The 15,708-nt window shown below is 55.0% G+C and overlaps 1 protein-coding gene across 9 annotated transcripts in view; it reads right to left on the minus strand.

The window, feature by feature from the left end:
* The window catches only part of HDAC4 (histone deacetylase 4), a 299,563-nt gene that overhangs the window by 79,160 nt on the left and 204,695 nt on the right, over positions 1–15,708 (minus strand). For 8 of the 9 annotated variants that reach the window (XM_045793967.2, XM_087864897.1, XM_087864895.1 and 5 more), the window contains 2 exons: positions 10,842–10,962; positions 4,739–4,860 (listed from right to left, as the gene is read on the minus strand). In XM_045793967.2, coding sequence (XP_045649923.1) covers positions 4,739–4,860; positions 10,842–10,962 — 243 coding nt within the window. The remainder of the gene's footprint in view (positions 1–4,738; positions 4,861–10,841; positions 10,963–15,708) is intronic. The other variant, XM_087864893.1, reaches the window with a different exon arrangement.

Genomic DNA, 15,708 nt, shown 5'->3' on the forward strand with positions numbered 1-15,708 from the left:
TGACAACGAACGCTGGGTGGGCGGGGGAGGGGAGCTGGTGCTAGGCCCGGGCTGCATGGGAGGCTGTGTGAGTGGCCCAGGGGGATGGAGATGCAGCCTTCCTGCCCAGGGCAGGCTCCACCAGGCGCCACGTTCTTCCTTCTGCTCCTGAAAGCAGACCCCGCCCCCATGACCCTGCCGCCTGCTGCACAGCGTCTACCCAGCACCTTACCCCCTACCCGGGAAGTCCCAGCCCGCGGGCCACGGGTGGGCCAGGCTGACTGCGAGCTCTCCCTGCTGAGCCAAGCAGCTTCGCCCATAGACAGGGAAAACCGCCATTTCCCACGTCTTAGATATCGGCTGCCGCTTCCCATGAACAGCTGCGAACCTGCGAGGTGCTAAGCTACAGGAACCTTCTAGAAGGAAGAACCACAGGAGCCACTGGCTGCAGAAGCAAACACAGGCTGGAAGCCGAGTGTCGGTGGCCCAGCATCTGGGCCGGTGCACGGGCTGTGGGGAGCTGTGACCCGCACCACCCAGCCTCCCGCCACTTCATGGGGGCCAAGGGCAGGCCTGTGGGCAGCACGACCGCTCTCGACGCAGCTGACGCAGGCGACTCCTCCCTGAGCACCACCCTCTGGTCTGCTTCCTGAAACAGACGGTTGGCATCCTGGACGAGTGAGGGGTGCCCAGCGCACAGTGCTGGGCTCTGAGGTCCCAGAGCTCACGGTCAGAACAGGAGAGGATGGAGACGGGCAGCGACAGGAAGCTTTGTTTTGTTTTGTTCTGGTCTCGTTTCCTCATAAGTCACAGAGGACAATTTAAGAGGCATTATTAAAAAAACTGACGGCAGCTAACGTCTTTAAAAATACAAAATTGAAGAAGTTACTGCAGAAAAATACAATCTCTAAACATCATCAATATGACAAAACTGGATTGGCTTTTAAAACTGGAAAAGCATCCTTTCTTCGGTGTGAATGTGGAATCGAACGCTTTGCTTAGATGTAATCCCTGGCTGAGCTGCTCGATGCCCCACAAACCCCAGGAAGGACCCGCAGAAGGGCGCAGGGTCAGGGGCGTGGAACAAGTCCCAGTACATCTGTGGTTAGCAGATTTCGAGAGGCTCAGAAAATCCGTCAGATGGTCCCCACTTCACCTGCTCAGTACCTGTGCAGTCAGGAGATGACCCAGTCTGCTGTGAGGTGGGGATGCCCCGCTGTCTCACACGGAAGGGGGCAGGGTCTCCAACAGGAAGTGAGGTGAGCCCAAGCTGGGCACTCAGGTGGTGAAGAGGAACCAGGGGCTGGGATGTGAACCCCAACCCCCCAGCAGGGCAAGGCACGCTTTTCCCGCAAGACTTCCAGCAATAACTGGCATCCACTTCTGCATGGCCTTCCCTCAGAAGAGTCTACCATTTCCACCAAACTCCTCACCAACTGAGGGAAGGGTCTAGGGGAGCAGAGTCTGGTGGGAATGGGCTGTTGGATGGGGAAAGGATCAAGGGGAAAATGAGAGCAGAGCCCCCGCAGCCAGGCCCCCTCTAAGCACTTTGCAAACATCAACTCTGTGACTTCTCCCAGCCCAGGAGGTAGGTGTTTCCAGATGGCAAAACACGGAGGCACAGAAGGCGTCCCCAATAACAAGGCAGGAAGTGGAGCATCTGGATGTAAACCCAGGCCACCGGCCCTGCAGCCGGCGTGAAGGAGGCGCTCCCTGAACGTGCAGAGGCTTGGGGGGTTCGGGGCACCTTTCTCCTGAGACGGAGCAGAGCCAGGCGGGTGCGCCAGGAGCAGCAAGAGCGGCTCCACACTCCACCGTCCTGCGGCTGCCCTTACGGGACTGAGGGGCAGGCAGTCGCTCTGCAAGAGCCACAGAGTCCAGTGTCAGGCTGAAACTACAGGGATTATTTGTGTATGTCACGTTTATTAAAGATGGTAACTGTAATTCATTTGAGGCATTTTGCAACTAAAATTTCATGTTTATAGTCTTTCCTATTACTGATTCTCGTAGAAATGCACAGATATAAATTATTGAGAATTAGTGACATCAAGTGTTTGAAAGTGGATACGTTTAGGATGATACAGGACACCTAACTACACTCTATTCCCTTAAGTGGTTTAAACATTTCCTCTGAAATCCTTATATTATTAATATTATTAATGTGCTGGTGATGCCTTTTTGAAAAATTGATAATGCAATCAAATCTTAATTAAGTTCTTCTGGAGCGCTGCATGCTCACGGGCACTTCCCCGAGTGTGACGAGGAGTCTGCATGTTTCAGGACGGCAGGGGGCTGGGGCGGGCTGCACGGCAGGGTTCAAGGCCAACAGGTGGGAGAGGCTGTGCTTCCAGAGAGAGGACTGGGGCCCGTGAGATGAAGGCCGCTGGCCATGCAGCTCTGAGGAACAGCAACAGGGCAGCATGGAGTTGGCCATCCTGCATCCAGAGTCTTCCAGAGACCCTCGCTACAAGCAGTAGTGCCACGTTCTGTGTCTTGTAATAGGAGCCAGTGTCCAGTTGGCATGGGCCTTGTCTGGTTGGGAGAGGGAAAGGACCAGAGCAAACATCCCCTCATGGGCACCGCCATTTCTATTTGAGAGGGAGGTCGGAGTCCCGTGAGGGCCCCAAGAGGCAAGGGTTGTTCACTGTCCTTTCCTGGGACCTCAGGGGAAGAGTCAGATGTGTCTTCTGGCAAGGCAAGGCCCCTTAGCAAGCCATGGGTGGCTCTGCTTGGTGGCCAGGTGCTCAGCCTTCTGTTTCCTCCACTGGGACCTTGGGGGCATACTCGCCACACCCAGGGCAGGAGGAAGCCCTGCCTGCTCAGTGTATCCATAGTGGGGAGGATCTGGGTGTGCATGGCTCCATCTTACTGATGAGAAACTGAGGCCAGGGGAACCGAAGGAATCCATCACAGGGCACACAGAGCTACAAAACCAGTGGAAAGATCCGAACCAAGCTGCTGGCTGGTGGAGCCCATGACCTCTGTCCACCTGACCCACCCTCATGCCTTAGGGTCAGGGAGACCTCCTGCCATTCACGCTCTTTACCAGGCCAGGGCAGCTGGGGCAAGCACGGGCTTCCTCTCTCCCAGCACAGAGCCTGCTGCTTCCCGTGACCTCCCGTTCTGCTGATCTAAGTTTGGTTCAACAAAGTACCAGATTCCAGAAGGGGGGACAGGGGCCACCTTGGGAGATCTGGCCCCAGCTCCTGACAGAGACTTTCCTGTTGAGCACGTGGACTCTCTCTGGGTGAAACCCACAGCTCTGCTCTGTGGACGAGTGAGAACCACACACACACACCGAGGAGAAGAGGACACAGTGGCACCTTCACTTTCCACCAGGGGACGGTTTATAGCCAGCAGGAAGCCCTGCCCATGCCTGCAGGGTCCTCACCGATGACTCGGAAAGGCTCTGCCAACCCCTCTCCCATCCTCGTCAAGGATTCTGGGGTCCTTGGCCCGTGGTCGTCCTGCTAGGGCCACTCCATCTCACACTCCTGAATGTCAGTCAAGCACTGCCGAGGGGTCTCCCTGCAATTTCTGGCTCTGGATTCAGGCTCTGCTCCCTGCGTGCTGCACCGAATCCTCTGGGGCACAGCTCTGCCTATCGAGTGGCTCCAAGTTTTCCCATCTTTAGGGCGGGGTGGCAGATAAGCTCCCAGCCCCATCCCCCAATATCTCATCACTTCGGTGAAGATGCTAGTGTCTGACTGCCTTAAAGCGTATCTGTCTAAAATCAACCAAAATCCTCCGTATAAAACAAAATTTGTATTTACGAAGAAAAAGCTGTGCCACACAGGCCTCACTTCCACTAAGTAGGAACTTCCCACAATGCCCTGCAATCACAGGCTCCACGTACCGTGTCTGTGACCAGGGCACCCCATCTTCCACAGCCTGCCCCAGCCTGCCCTCACCTCGAGGGGGGCAAGGCCTCTGAAGACGCTCCTCCTCTGGCCCCTGCCCTTCCGGCCACCCTCGTGCACTGGCCACAGCCATTCTGATCTTTCTTAAAAGCCGCTGCCCACTTAAACCATTACCGCTGGAGAAAGTCCAAGGGAGCCTGTTGGACTGTGAATACCCTTCTTCTTCTGGTCTGTGACAGGGCCGCACATACCCCGAGGCGTCCTCCTGAGATGTCCTTGCAGGACACAATGAGTTTCTTTCTTGAACATACTTTCTCCCACTCTAGGACCCCCGGCGGCCCCCAGTGCCCAGGCCCTGCTTGGAGTCAGCCCCAAAGGCCAAACGCTAGCTGGCCTGCTCCTGCAAGGCCTCACAGGGGTCAGCAGGAGCTGCTGTGCCCCTGAGCCCAGCAGGGGACGCTCTGGGCTGTGATAAAGTATAGCACATCAAGAGAAGAGTAAGCTTGGGTGTTGTTTAAAAAGGAGTCTGAGTTTTAAAACGTAGGTGTGCAACAAGAGGTTTGCTGCTTTTGGTATGAATCATACAGCAATGCTTAAGGACATCATTTTAAAATGATGTTCTAATACAAAAAAGCAAATACTTAAGCACAAGCAGGGATTCCCTCTGACTCAGCCTGTAGGGAATGTGGGAGGGCCAGTCGAGAGCCCCACCCCCTGTGGGACGTGTGGAAGGAGCCAGTTGAGAGCCCCACCCCCTATGGGATGTGTGGGAGGAGCCAGCCAAGAACCCCGCCCCCTGTGGGCATGTGGGAGGGGGCGGTTGAAGGCACGCCCCCTGAGGGGTGTGTGGGAGGGGCCGAGTGAGAGACCCGCCCAGGCCCTGGGCCCTGGGTACTGACCTGTTTTTCTGAGCGGGAAGTCATCTTTGCTGTCATACATTCCCAGGACTGGATGGTTGTAGGAGGCCGACACCCCGCTCTGGGGCGGGGAGCTCTGGTCAAGGGAACTGTGCTGTGTCTTCCTGGAGAGAACAAGCAAAGACAGACGGAGAAGTTAGCTAGGGGCAGAAGCCTGCCTGACACATCAGCCCTGGATCAGCCCTGGCTGCCCAAGGAGACAGGCTCTATCTGGGGCAAAGCTGAAATGAGACGAAAACCAATGCTGACCGCGAACCGAGGCTGAGCAGCGCCTCCACAGCCAAACCCCATGCCAAGAGGAGCAGGGGCCAGTGCGACGCCTGGCAGTCATCCTGTTCCTCTCGGGCGGCTCCTTGCGCCGCTGGTCCCTGGCCACCAGGCCACCACCAGCCATGTAAGGGCCTGTCATCGGGGTAGATGGGGGCCACATGTGGACAGGAACAAAGGCATGGTCGGAGGCAGCTGAGATCAGGTGGGGCACATTCGGAACAAGAGGTGATCAAGTCTGGGGTCCCCAAGGGGAACTCCCTTCAGCAGAAAATACCCAGTGTTCATCTGCACCTAGAGGAACAAAATCCGCCTCGTCACCCTTTGTCCTTGGGGAGGGTGGGTGGCAGTAACCCACACCTTATGCCTGGAAGTGGATCTGTGACGTTTACTGCCTCCAACGACCAGCCAGGCACCATTCAACATCCTTAAAATGGCGAGCCAGGATTTGGCTCCAGGAGGAGGCTCAGGAGAGCAGGAGGGGAGTGAGGGCTCGGGAGTGAGGTGCTGACGGCCCTCGGGAAGACCATCGGCGTCTTCCTGGAAGCACCCACCCTGGGTGTAATGAATTCTGTTGAGTCTTTAAACTGTGTAATCTGCTTAATGACTTGAAACAAATTTGCCAACTTACTTATTTGGAATTTGTTAGACTATTTATTTGAATACACAGTACTCCATATCCATGCACCTGGTGTGATTTGAATTAAGAATAGGAGCTCTTAAACGCTTACAGGTGGGTAATTTAAATATTTGAGAGCAAACTTGTACAGAGAATGGGCTGATCACAGAGACCCGTCCAATGAGCACGGCCCGGACATCTGGGCTGTGGGGCCCAGCCAGGCTGTACAGCAGGAAAGAGCTCCCACTCCTGGGGGCAGGTGCACCCACACCGCGGTATCCGTATCACGGGTTTACCTCCTCAGGCAGGAAGCCCTCCTTTTAACTCGTGGTTGCACTGAGACAACCTGGGCTCACCTCGGGGGGACATTCTCTGACAATCTCATTAAAGGTCTGAGGGTGGGGCACCTGGGGGGCTCAGTCAGTTAAGCAGCAGCCTTTGGCTCGGATCATGATCCCGGGGTCCTGGGATCAAGTCCTGCATTGGGCTCCCTGCTCAGTGGGGAGCCTGCTTCTCCCTCTCGCTCTTCCTGCTGCTCTGCCCACCTATGCACTCTCTCTCTGTCAAATAAATAAAATCTTAAAAAAAAAAAAGATCTGAGGGCAACACTATCTCTCTACTAAATCACATCTTCTGAAGTGTCCTTCAGGGAATGTGGCCTTGGCCAGTTTCAAACTTCTTGGTGCTTAGACACAACCTGGGAAAGAATTTGCTTTCTCTTTCATGAGACACACGGAAAGACCTGTGTGTGCATTTTGTGACCCGAAAGTGTGAATAATAACTATTGGTAGAATATTATTATAAATAATAACCACTGTTGTTAGACTTTAATTGTGTGCTGTTTACCATAAAGCCAGAAGTCGGAAGAGCTGTACCTGTTCAACATCTAGTAGGTTTTCTCTTCCAGTTTGACCTTTGGAGATGCTGTCAGGGTGAAAGCCCTCCCTTCTCTCATCAGGTCTTCGGAGCCACAGCGCGAGGCCGACCTGCATCCCCCAGGAGACGCGTCTGGGTCAGGGTGCAGGTGGCTGCACCGACCCCGCTCCGGCCTAGTCCGGAGACTTCAAGGCAGTGACTCACGTCATCACAGCCCAGCTTCCTTGAACTGGGCAGAGCCCGGGACAGGAGCTCGTCCCCAGGTGCCCATCACAGGGCTGCGCGGGCCGCTCCAGGGAAAACCCGCTGTCACCCCTCCCCCCAGGGACCATGACGTGTGCCCCAGGAAACGAGGACCTGGAGGGTGAGCAAAAGTGAAGGCTGCATGTGCACCTCACACTGACACGCTCTCAAGCTCACAATCCTGTACCCACACCTGTGGCATCGCGCCCCATCCTCACACCCTCACACACGCCCCACCCACACACGCTCTCACTCTCAAGCTCACAATCCTGTACACACCTGCGGCATCGCACCCCATCCTCACACCCTCACACCCGCCCACCCACACTGACACACTCCCACACACACACCTGCTGCACCCACACCCTCGTACAGGGGAGCAGAACCCGAGGGCAGCTCCTTCCAGGAGCCTCAGCCCTGCCCACAAACCACGTCCCCAGCCCCCAGCCGCTCCTCAACATGACAGGAGGTGCTGGGCGGCACCTCTGCTGGCCTCTGGGCAGACGGACACTGACACCTGGCCTTCCAGGCAGCGCTGCCGGAAGCTGGGAGACCAGTGCCGCTTCCTTTGCTTCCGCAGTCCTCCGTAGCTGTACCTCGGAGCAAAGCTCCACACGCACCAGCCCCCTCAGCTCCCCACAAGTGGCCCTTCCCGCTGTACCAGATGTCCGCGTGTGACCTCAACACAACGTGTACTTGCTCAACCAGCACCGTGCGACGCAAGTACCACGTGAGTCACACGTGCAATTTAATGTACGGCAGCCCCGTCGCAATGAACAAAAATGGTCAAACTGACTTCAGTAAGCTCTTTAACCCCAAATATCCCAAACACTATCATTTCAACGTGCAATCAATCTCAGAACGACCCGTGAAACAGTTCACACCCTTTCCTTCGTGCGAGGCTCTGCGTCCGGTGTGTCTGGTACTGTAGCACGTCTCGGTCAGAGCACCCTCGTCTCTGTGCTCGGAGACACGTGCAGTGCACACAGAGCAGTGTCGTCTCCACGGACAGGGCCCTGCACCACCAGCCGGCGCGCTCCGGTCCCCCCGGCTCCTCATCGTGCTGACTCCAGAGCGTCACGTGCGCACGTCCCCAGGGCCATGTCGCTTCTCTGTCTGAGCGTGGTATCTCTGAGGCCCGCCGTCCCGTGTTTACCTGCCGGTGGGCGTTCAGGCTGCTTCCGTTCCTTGGCAGTAAGGAATGATGCGGCTATGACCACAAGAACACAAGTCTATGTGGACAGAAGTTTTTCCTCCTCTTGGCAGATACGAGCAGGACAGCGTCATGGGGTAAGGACACATGCGCCTGTATGACAAACTGCCGGACTGTTTGCAAATAGCTGCACCAGTCCGCTTCCACCGGCTGCGTTCACCAGCGCTTGGTTTGCTAAGCCTCCGCCGTCCTGCTGGGTGTAAGGTGGTGCCTCCCTATGGCTGTGATCTGCATTTCCCCGACAAGGATCTTTTCACGGACTGACTGGCTGTCTACAGATCTTATTTTCTGAGGTATTAGTTGCAATCTTTCACTTGTACTTTTTTCAGTAGATCATTTGTCTTTTTATTATTGAGTTGAAGAAGCTCTTTATATATTTTGGATATAAGCACTCTGTCAGCTATCGGCATTGTGAATATTTTTTTAATAATATTTTATTAAGTTGTGTTAGTCACCATACAGTACATCCCTAGTTTTTGATGTAAAGTTCGATGATTCATTACTTGCGTATAACACCCAGTGCACCATGCAATACGTGCCCTCCTTACTACCCATCATTGTGAATATTTTCTTCCAGTCTGTGGGTTGTCTTTTTATTTTCTTAATGGTGCCTTTGAAAGAGCAGTTTTTAATTGTCACAAAGCCTATATTGGAGTTTTTGGTTTACACTGGAGGACTGTGGTATCCTAAGAACTCTGTCGACTTCTGCCCCCATGTTGTGAATGTTCTCTTCCAGGAGTTTTAGCTTTTGTGTTTGGGTTTACGTTTGTGCTAATCATTGTGGGTGGAGTGAGGCTAGGGTCAAAGTTCAGCTCTTCCTCCATGAAGACCCAGTTTTCTGACCAAGTTTCTGCCATCACACAGCAAGCGAACGTGAGAGTCACTCCATGATGTTGGGTTTAGAGTGACAGAACAAGACAGCTGCCAAATTCGGTGCAAACAAACCTGTCCCCTGGCTGACTTGCCCACTCCACGGTGTGCCCCAAATCCCTGAGACAGCTGAACCCAGAGCAGGTGAGCCGAATCAGGGTCAGGCCTGACCTGGGGAGCCCTGCTCACCAGGCAGCAGTTGTGTCAATCCCTCCTGGGACCCCCCCCACCAGCCCAGCATTAAAAGCCACCTGCCCTATCTCCTTCCCCTTCCCTGTTCCCAGGAGCTCCTCCCTAGAAGCCCCTCCCTCCGTGCTAGCCCTTCTCCTCAGGGTTGCCCTTCTGCAGGACCCACCCTTCCCTGCAGCCTCTGGAACTGGAGGCGACACACTCTCCCGCCACATTCGAGCCCGTCACTGCAGCCTCCCTTCCGGCCAGCGGTCTCCCCGCCCCAGCCTCCTGCCTGCTCACAGGGGGGCCCGACACCAACCTTCTTCCACCACTGTGGCTGCCGCCAGGACTCTGACGTGGTCAACCCACAGTGCCTGCATGCCACCACACGGCCGCCTGCAGGCTCCCAGTCTTCTGGCCCCTCGCCAGCCGGATCTCCCGTCGCATCCCCCCTGGGGCCTCCCCGCCTGCCGACCACCGCTCCCTCCCAGCAGGTCCCAGAGCACCTCTGCCTTCCTGCCGCCTTCACAGGCCAGTCGTGGCAGGTCCCCCCAGTGCCTCCCAGTCTGAGCCCCACGGCCTGCTCCTCTTCCTGCCGTCTTCGGTGCGAACCCCACGGATACCATCTCAACGGCTACCCAAACGGCTCTCCTTGGGGCATCAGCCGGCTGCCGCCACCCCCGGGGGACAGTGGAGCTTTCCCATAGCAGGCCCAGGTGGCCAGTGCTGCTACCGGCGTTTCTAAGGAATCCTCCACGTGGTGGCCGTGGGCTGGTGGCCTCGCTTGTGGCTTTTCAACGGACGCCACTGCCTCTGCTCTGCAGTAGGAGTCTGTCACTGGCTGAAGCGTGTGCACGCCAACAGCGCGTGCAGACAGGCGTGAGCACAGCTTTCTGGACCAGCAGCATGTGGCAGCCGCACAAGGTGTGAGCGCAGCCTTCTCTGCCTTGAAAGAAAAGGCCTTTTCGGTTGTACTGTTGACAGCGGCGTCCTCTGCCAGGATACGTGGGATCATCCCAGTGGGATGTGCTGCTGTTCGATTTAGTCAAATAATTGCCCATTTGGGAGCTTGAGAATAGATATGTTTTCCCCAATAAAATGAATGATAACCATATTTTGATTTATGAAAACAACCCTGAATTTTCTGTGAGAAATGAAATTACCCTTGAAAACGGAGAAAACTATATTTCAAAGCAAAGCCTGGGAAGCATGCTTGATTGTTGTTTCCACACGTGGCCTGGGCGGTGGCCGGCCCCTCTGCAGCAAGCTTGTGCTCAGAGGACATCCCTTTGCACGGGGGCACCCTCCCTGACCTTTCCGCAATGGCACACCAGCTGTCTTCAAGGGTCAGCATGAACAAGGCTCTCCGGTGGCCTCTGTCCATAACGCGCACTCTGGGAAAGGGTTCCTAGCATAAACATAAAATAGACCACAGATGCCATGGGCTTCCCCAGCAGTCAACAGAACACTGGGTAGAAATTCAGTAGGTGCATGTGGACAATTCAGACCAGAGTTCCAGAAAGCGGCTCTTTTTGTGGCCAAAATATATGGTGAGAAGAGTAATGGACAGGCGCCGGCCCCACACACTTCAGTCTGTTCACTTACAGGTGGGCCCCCCTCTGTCCTGACGACCATTCTGCGCATTCACCGCCAGACCGCTCCAGCTACCCCGTGTTTGCGGCTGTGCTTAGAGAGCCTCTCAGTCCACACCCCCCGCCCCCCCAGCCTCACCGGGCGAAGAACCAGGTGCCACTCAGAGCTGCTGACGACCACATGCCACTCGGGCCCCGGACAGGGGCCCCGGTGCCCCGCGCACCCCCACTTACCCGTACCAGTAGCGAGGGTCGCTGGAAATGCAGTGGTTGAGGTTCCGGTGGGCCAGCGCCTTCTTCTTATTGAGGACAAACTCTTGCAACTTCATCTTCACTTCTGTGCTGGCCACCGCACCTGGCGCAGGAGGAAGCACAGACAGGTGACTGACTGGAGGCTCTGGCCCGGGGAGCAGACGGAGGCCGCGGAGCTCGGTGCGGAAAAGCGCGAGAAGGCCCACAGATGCGCCAGGGGTTCTAACTCGGGATGCTGCCGATGCCATGAAGGCCTCTCAAAGAGAGGAGGAGGACGGGAGAAGTTTAATAAGAGGCCTTGTTCCCATGAAGATTTTACATAATTGCACCCATCTACAACGCAGGAGTGACCAGCATAAAGACTCACTGTTACCTAACACAAAACCACCGCCGAGGGAAGTTTAATAATGTTACATAAAGAACATTCTGAAGTCAGTGCTGGCAGCATGGTGGTTTCTTTCTCACTAGAGCAAAGCAGCAGAATCTCAGAAAGGCTGTGGCACACCCACCAGCACCAGTGAGAGGGAGCGACGGCGCTCCCTCGGCAGGCACACCGCGGCGCCTGCCTACAAGGCCGCCAGCCTGGTTTCCCTGCGTGTCAGGGGGAAGTTTCTGTTCCTTCCAGCTCCTCAGCTACGTACTTCGAGCACGATCACTGGGTTGTAGTAAAGTCAGGGCCATGTGCTCTGTGGTTTCCTTGTGTGGCGTTACTCACAGCCCCGTAGAGAAAACAGGCAAGTTTGAGAAACACACACACAAAGAGAAGTCTAGACCCACACCGCTTGATCACAAGGCTCGTGAGCGCCGGACCCCAGCTCCTCGGGGCCACGCGCGGGCTGTATAGCACGCTGGCTCCATCCCTCTGCTTGCGAGCAGCATGAACACTTCCTGTTGTACAGAATCCAACCAGCATTTTTAATGATGGAAAAACAATTCAGGACATGAGCAAAGCACAGTTTACATTTTACAAAACCATTTTCTGACTGGAAGGCATTTTTAGATTATCCGTGTTGCTGTTGTTAGAAGCCATACTGCCATGAACATTTATGAGTAGACGTTGTTCATACTGAGGATCTGCTTAGAAAGACCAACAAAATCCACACACCTAATAAAACTAACATTATAGCCCTCAAAGCAGCTTCTAATCGCTTCCAAAATGCCTTCATACACTGACCATCAGGAGCCACCCACGGGTGGGCACCCTGCATCTTCATGAGTACTGGGAGCACCACCTGACCCCGCGTCTCTATCAGTACTCAGGATGACCCGCGTCTCTGTCAGTACTCGGATCACCCAGCGCCTCTGTCCCTCAGTACTCGGGATCACTACCTAACCCCGCGTCTCTATCAGTACTCGGGATGGCCCCGCGCCTCCATCCGTCAGTACTCAGGATCGCCATGTGACTGCGTGTCTCCATCGGTACTCGGGATCACCACCTGACCCCGCACCTGTGTCCGCCAGTACTTGGGATCACTATGTGACTTTGTCCTTATCAGTACTGGCGATTGCTGCGAAGGGGAAGGGTAAATGGTATTTCACTGTGGTCCCTGATAACTACCCGGGCAAGCAGCTATCTTTCACTCTTGTGATACAACTTTATGTCCTTGGTTTATTTTTCTTTTAGAGTATTTGCGTGGCATGTCTGGCCGTGGCGCTGTGGGTCTGTGTGTGTATGTTTTAAATGTTTGTCCATTTGAGCTGTATGTTTCATAGCGCTAAGTCTACTGTGAGCCTCCTGCATGCTAGGCCTCACACACCGGAAGTTCGCATGAACTCTAAGCGGGTATCATCAGCCCCATGTGGTCCGGGGGTACAGAGAGGTCAGGGGAGCCTCAGGGGTGGCGTTCGGTGGCAGGATCTAACCGAAGCAGATGCTGCCAGGGCCCAGCTCTCACTTCTCCACTTTTGTGTGCAAGCCTCTTCCCTGGTCTCGTTTCCTTTCAAAACCTGGATGCTTTTCTAATTTTGTGAGATGTTGTGTGTCTGTGTATGTACATATGTATATGTGTATATGTCGGTATGTGTGTACACACACACACACACACACACACACATATATACATGCGCCCCCCCCCCCCGCCGTTTCTGGCATTGACCTCCTAAAACGCTTGTAGTAAACTCTTTTTTTTTTTTTAAGATTTTATTTTATTTTATTCTACAGAGATAGAGACAGCCAGCGAGAGAGGGAACACAAGCAGGGGGAGTGAGAGAGGAAGAAGCAGCCTCCTAGTGGAGGAGCCTGATGTGGGGCTCGATCCCAGAACGCCGGGATCACGCCCTGAGCCGAAGGCAGACGCTTAACCGCTGTGCCACCCAGGCGCCCCCCTTGTAGTAAACTCTTGATCTGATGTGGTAGCTGGATTCTTGGCAGGCTCCTGGATGGGGCTGGTCACCAACAGACCAAGCCATGATTAGAAGCTTGGAATCTGCAGCCCCATCAAGAAGGAGAGGGGCTGGCAATGGAGTTAATACCTGATCACGAGGAAGCCTCCATAAAGACCCGATAGGATGGGGTTCAGAGAGCTTTGCATTTGGCAAACACATCCACATGCTGAGAAGGTGATGCATGCCAAGTGCGTGGGGCCAGCACCTCCGGCACGCGGGACCTGCCCAGACTCGTCCACATGTACCACATCATCCGTGTCCCATCTGTGTCCTTTCTCACACCCTTTAATGAACCAGTAAACACGTAAGGACCCCCCGAGTTCTGTGAGCTGTTCTGGCGAGTTAAAGGAGCCCAAGGAGGGGGTTGTGGAGACGTCTGAGCTGCAGCTGGCTGGTCAGAAGCGTAGCTGACCGCCTGGATCTGCAGCTGGTGTCTGGAATGGGGGGCAGACCCGTGGGACGGAACCCTCGCCGTGGGGCCTGACCCTCCAGGTAGACAGTGTCAGAGCTAGCGACACGGTAGGACAGCTGGTGGTGGCCAAGCACCGCTTGGGGGGAGACCCCACGGGGCAACGACCAGAACTGTGGAAAGTGAGGCCTTGCAGGCGAGTGCGGCTCCGTGGAAAAGTAAAGGACAAACGGGAGGAAGGGACCAGGTTTCCCCCAACAAAGGAAGGAAATACTGGGGTTTTCCTCATTTCATATTCAAATGCTTATTTTTATGTAGTCTGCTCTAATTTTCGCATTGCGATTTTTTCCACTTCCTGGAAGCGCTGAAATTGATCTTGCTTTTGCTGGTTTGGTAAACAGTTTTATTTTATCCTCGGTTTTCTGGTGCTGGGTTTTCATTCATTGAGCTGCTTGCTGTTGCCAGTTTTTCACATTTCTCTCTGATATACATGAAATGGGTTTTTGGTGTATGAGACTCTACGGGTATTCTGACGAATCGCTCATAAACTGTTAATATCATTAGAGAAACCGTCTTTCTTGCCACTGTTATCACACCCCCAGTACACGTTCTCATTCACAAACTGACGTTTTGAAGCTGTAGGTGTGTCTGGTTCTCGAAGGCAGCGCGCCCCGCAGTTACGTCACAGAGGGCCTTCTGTGTGTGGTGGGCGGCGGTCAGACAGCACAGCCCCTGGCGAGCGGGTCCTCCGCAGCTGCAGCGGGGCCTGAATGAGCCCATCCAAGGGAAACACAAAGGAAGTTCACTAAACCGATTCCAAGGCACCTTCAGAAGCTCCCATCACGACACATGGGCTTTTGTCCCAGGACTTCCCAGGGTCCGAGGAAATGACCCCATCGGCACACGAGAGGAGAAGCTCGCCAGAGCTCTGTGCATGCCATGTGCGCCGGCCACCGGGCAGAGGGACCCGGCAACACTGTGCGGAGGGCACATGGAAGGATGGACACGGACAGGCCAGCCCGTGGGAGGTGACCGGAAGGCACAAGTCACACTTGCTCTGAGCATCGCTGATCGGTGCCCTCCAAACAGAGCCAGTGTCAGACTGAACACCAATTCGGAACACTCAGGGCCTGTGTTTCCGGTCTGCAAGCGGACTTGTCAGAAAATCACACAGACACGGAGATGTGCGTATAACATGCCCGGATATGCAGTCACCTGGCATTCCTAACAGCACATGAGCACCAGTGGACAGCTGAGGAAATATGCCAAGGGTTAACCGTGTCAGGACACAGCATGCCTTACAACCAGGAGCGGGAGGTGACACAGGGCAGGGTGGGGGAAGGAGCAGAGGGCCCTCAGGGCCACTTACAGAGGGGAAATGCGTATTTGCTAGTAATATATAAGATAAGGGTACCCAGCTGATAAAAGAAACCACAGTGAAATGAGGAGCTTTGGGTTTTTTTTCACGTCTCAGTGCTGCTGGCCTCACAGCGAGGTGGGTCAGACGGCCTGATGAGGAGGAGGGGGTGGAGGAGGAGGGGGAAGGCCCAGATGGAGGAAGAGACGATGCCCCCCCAACTGTGGTTGCAGGAGTGGAACATGCGAAGCAGGACGAGAAGCAGAGCATCTCAGTCTGCGGAGTAAGGACCTTCCTGACAGTTGCCCAGCAAACCAAACCTGGGCGTTAGCTGGCCTCATCTTCTCAAAAACATCTATCAATGTGGATCCACTGTCCCTCCATGGGAGGGATGTTTGTGAGTCCCCTGCAAGCACTCTAGGGACAGGCTGATCCCAAGGAGCATGTTTCGGGAGCCTCTGACTCGCCCTGCTCCAGCCCTACCCTGGCTGGCATCACAGGTCCAGGAGCCAAAGCAGCATGAAGAATAAACACTCCATCCAGCAGGGAGAGCCGGAGACAGATCCCAGGGCCAGGCAAGTGCAGCAAGACTTGGCAAGGGGACACCGGTCCCTGTCAGTCCTTGTCCCCTGAGCTACACCTGTGCCCTCACTGGAGGAGGCATGTCACACGACTGACACGTAGTCCCCCCGCCTGCC

Source organism: Ursus americanus, chromosome 1 (assembly GCF_024610735.1).
Source record: "Ursus americanus isolate L20-20 chromosome 1, mUrsAme1.1.p, whole genome shotgun sequence".
Taxonomy (NCBI): domain Eukaryota; kingdom Metazoa; phylum Chordata; class Mammalia; order Carnivora; family Ursidae; genus Ursus; species Ursus americanus.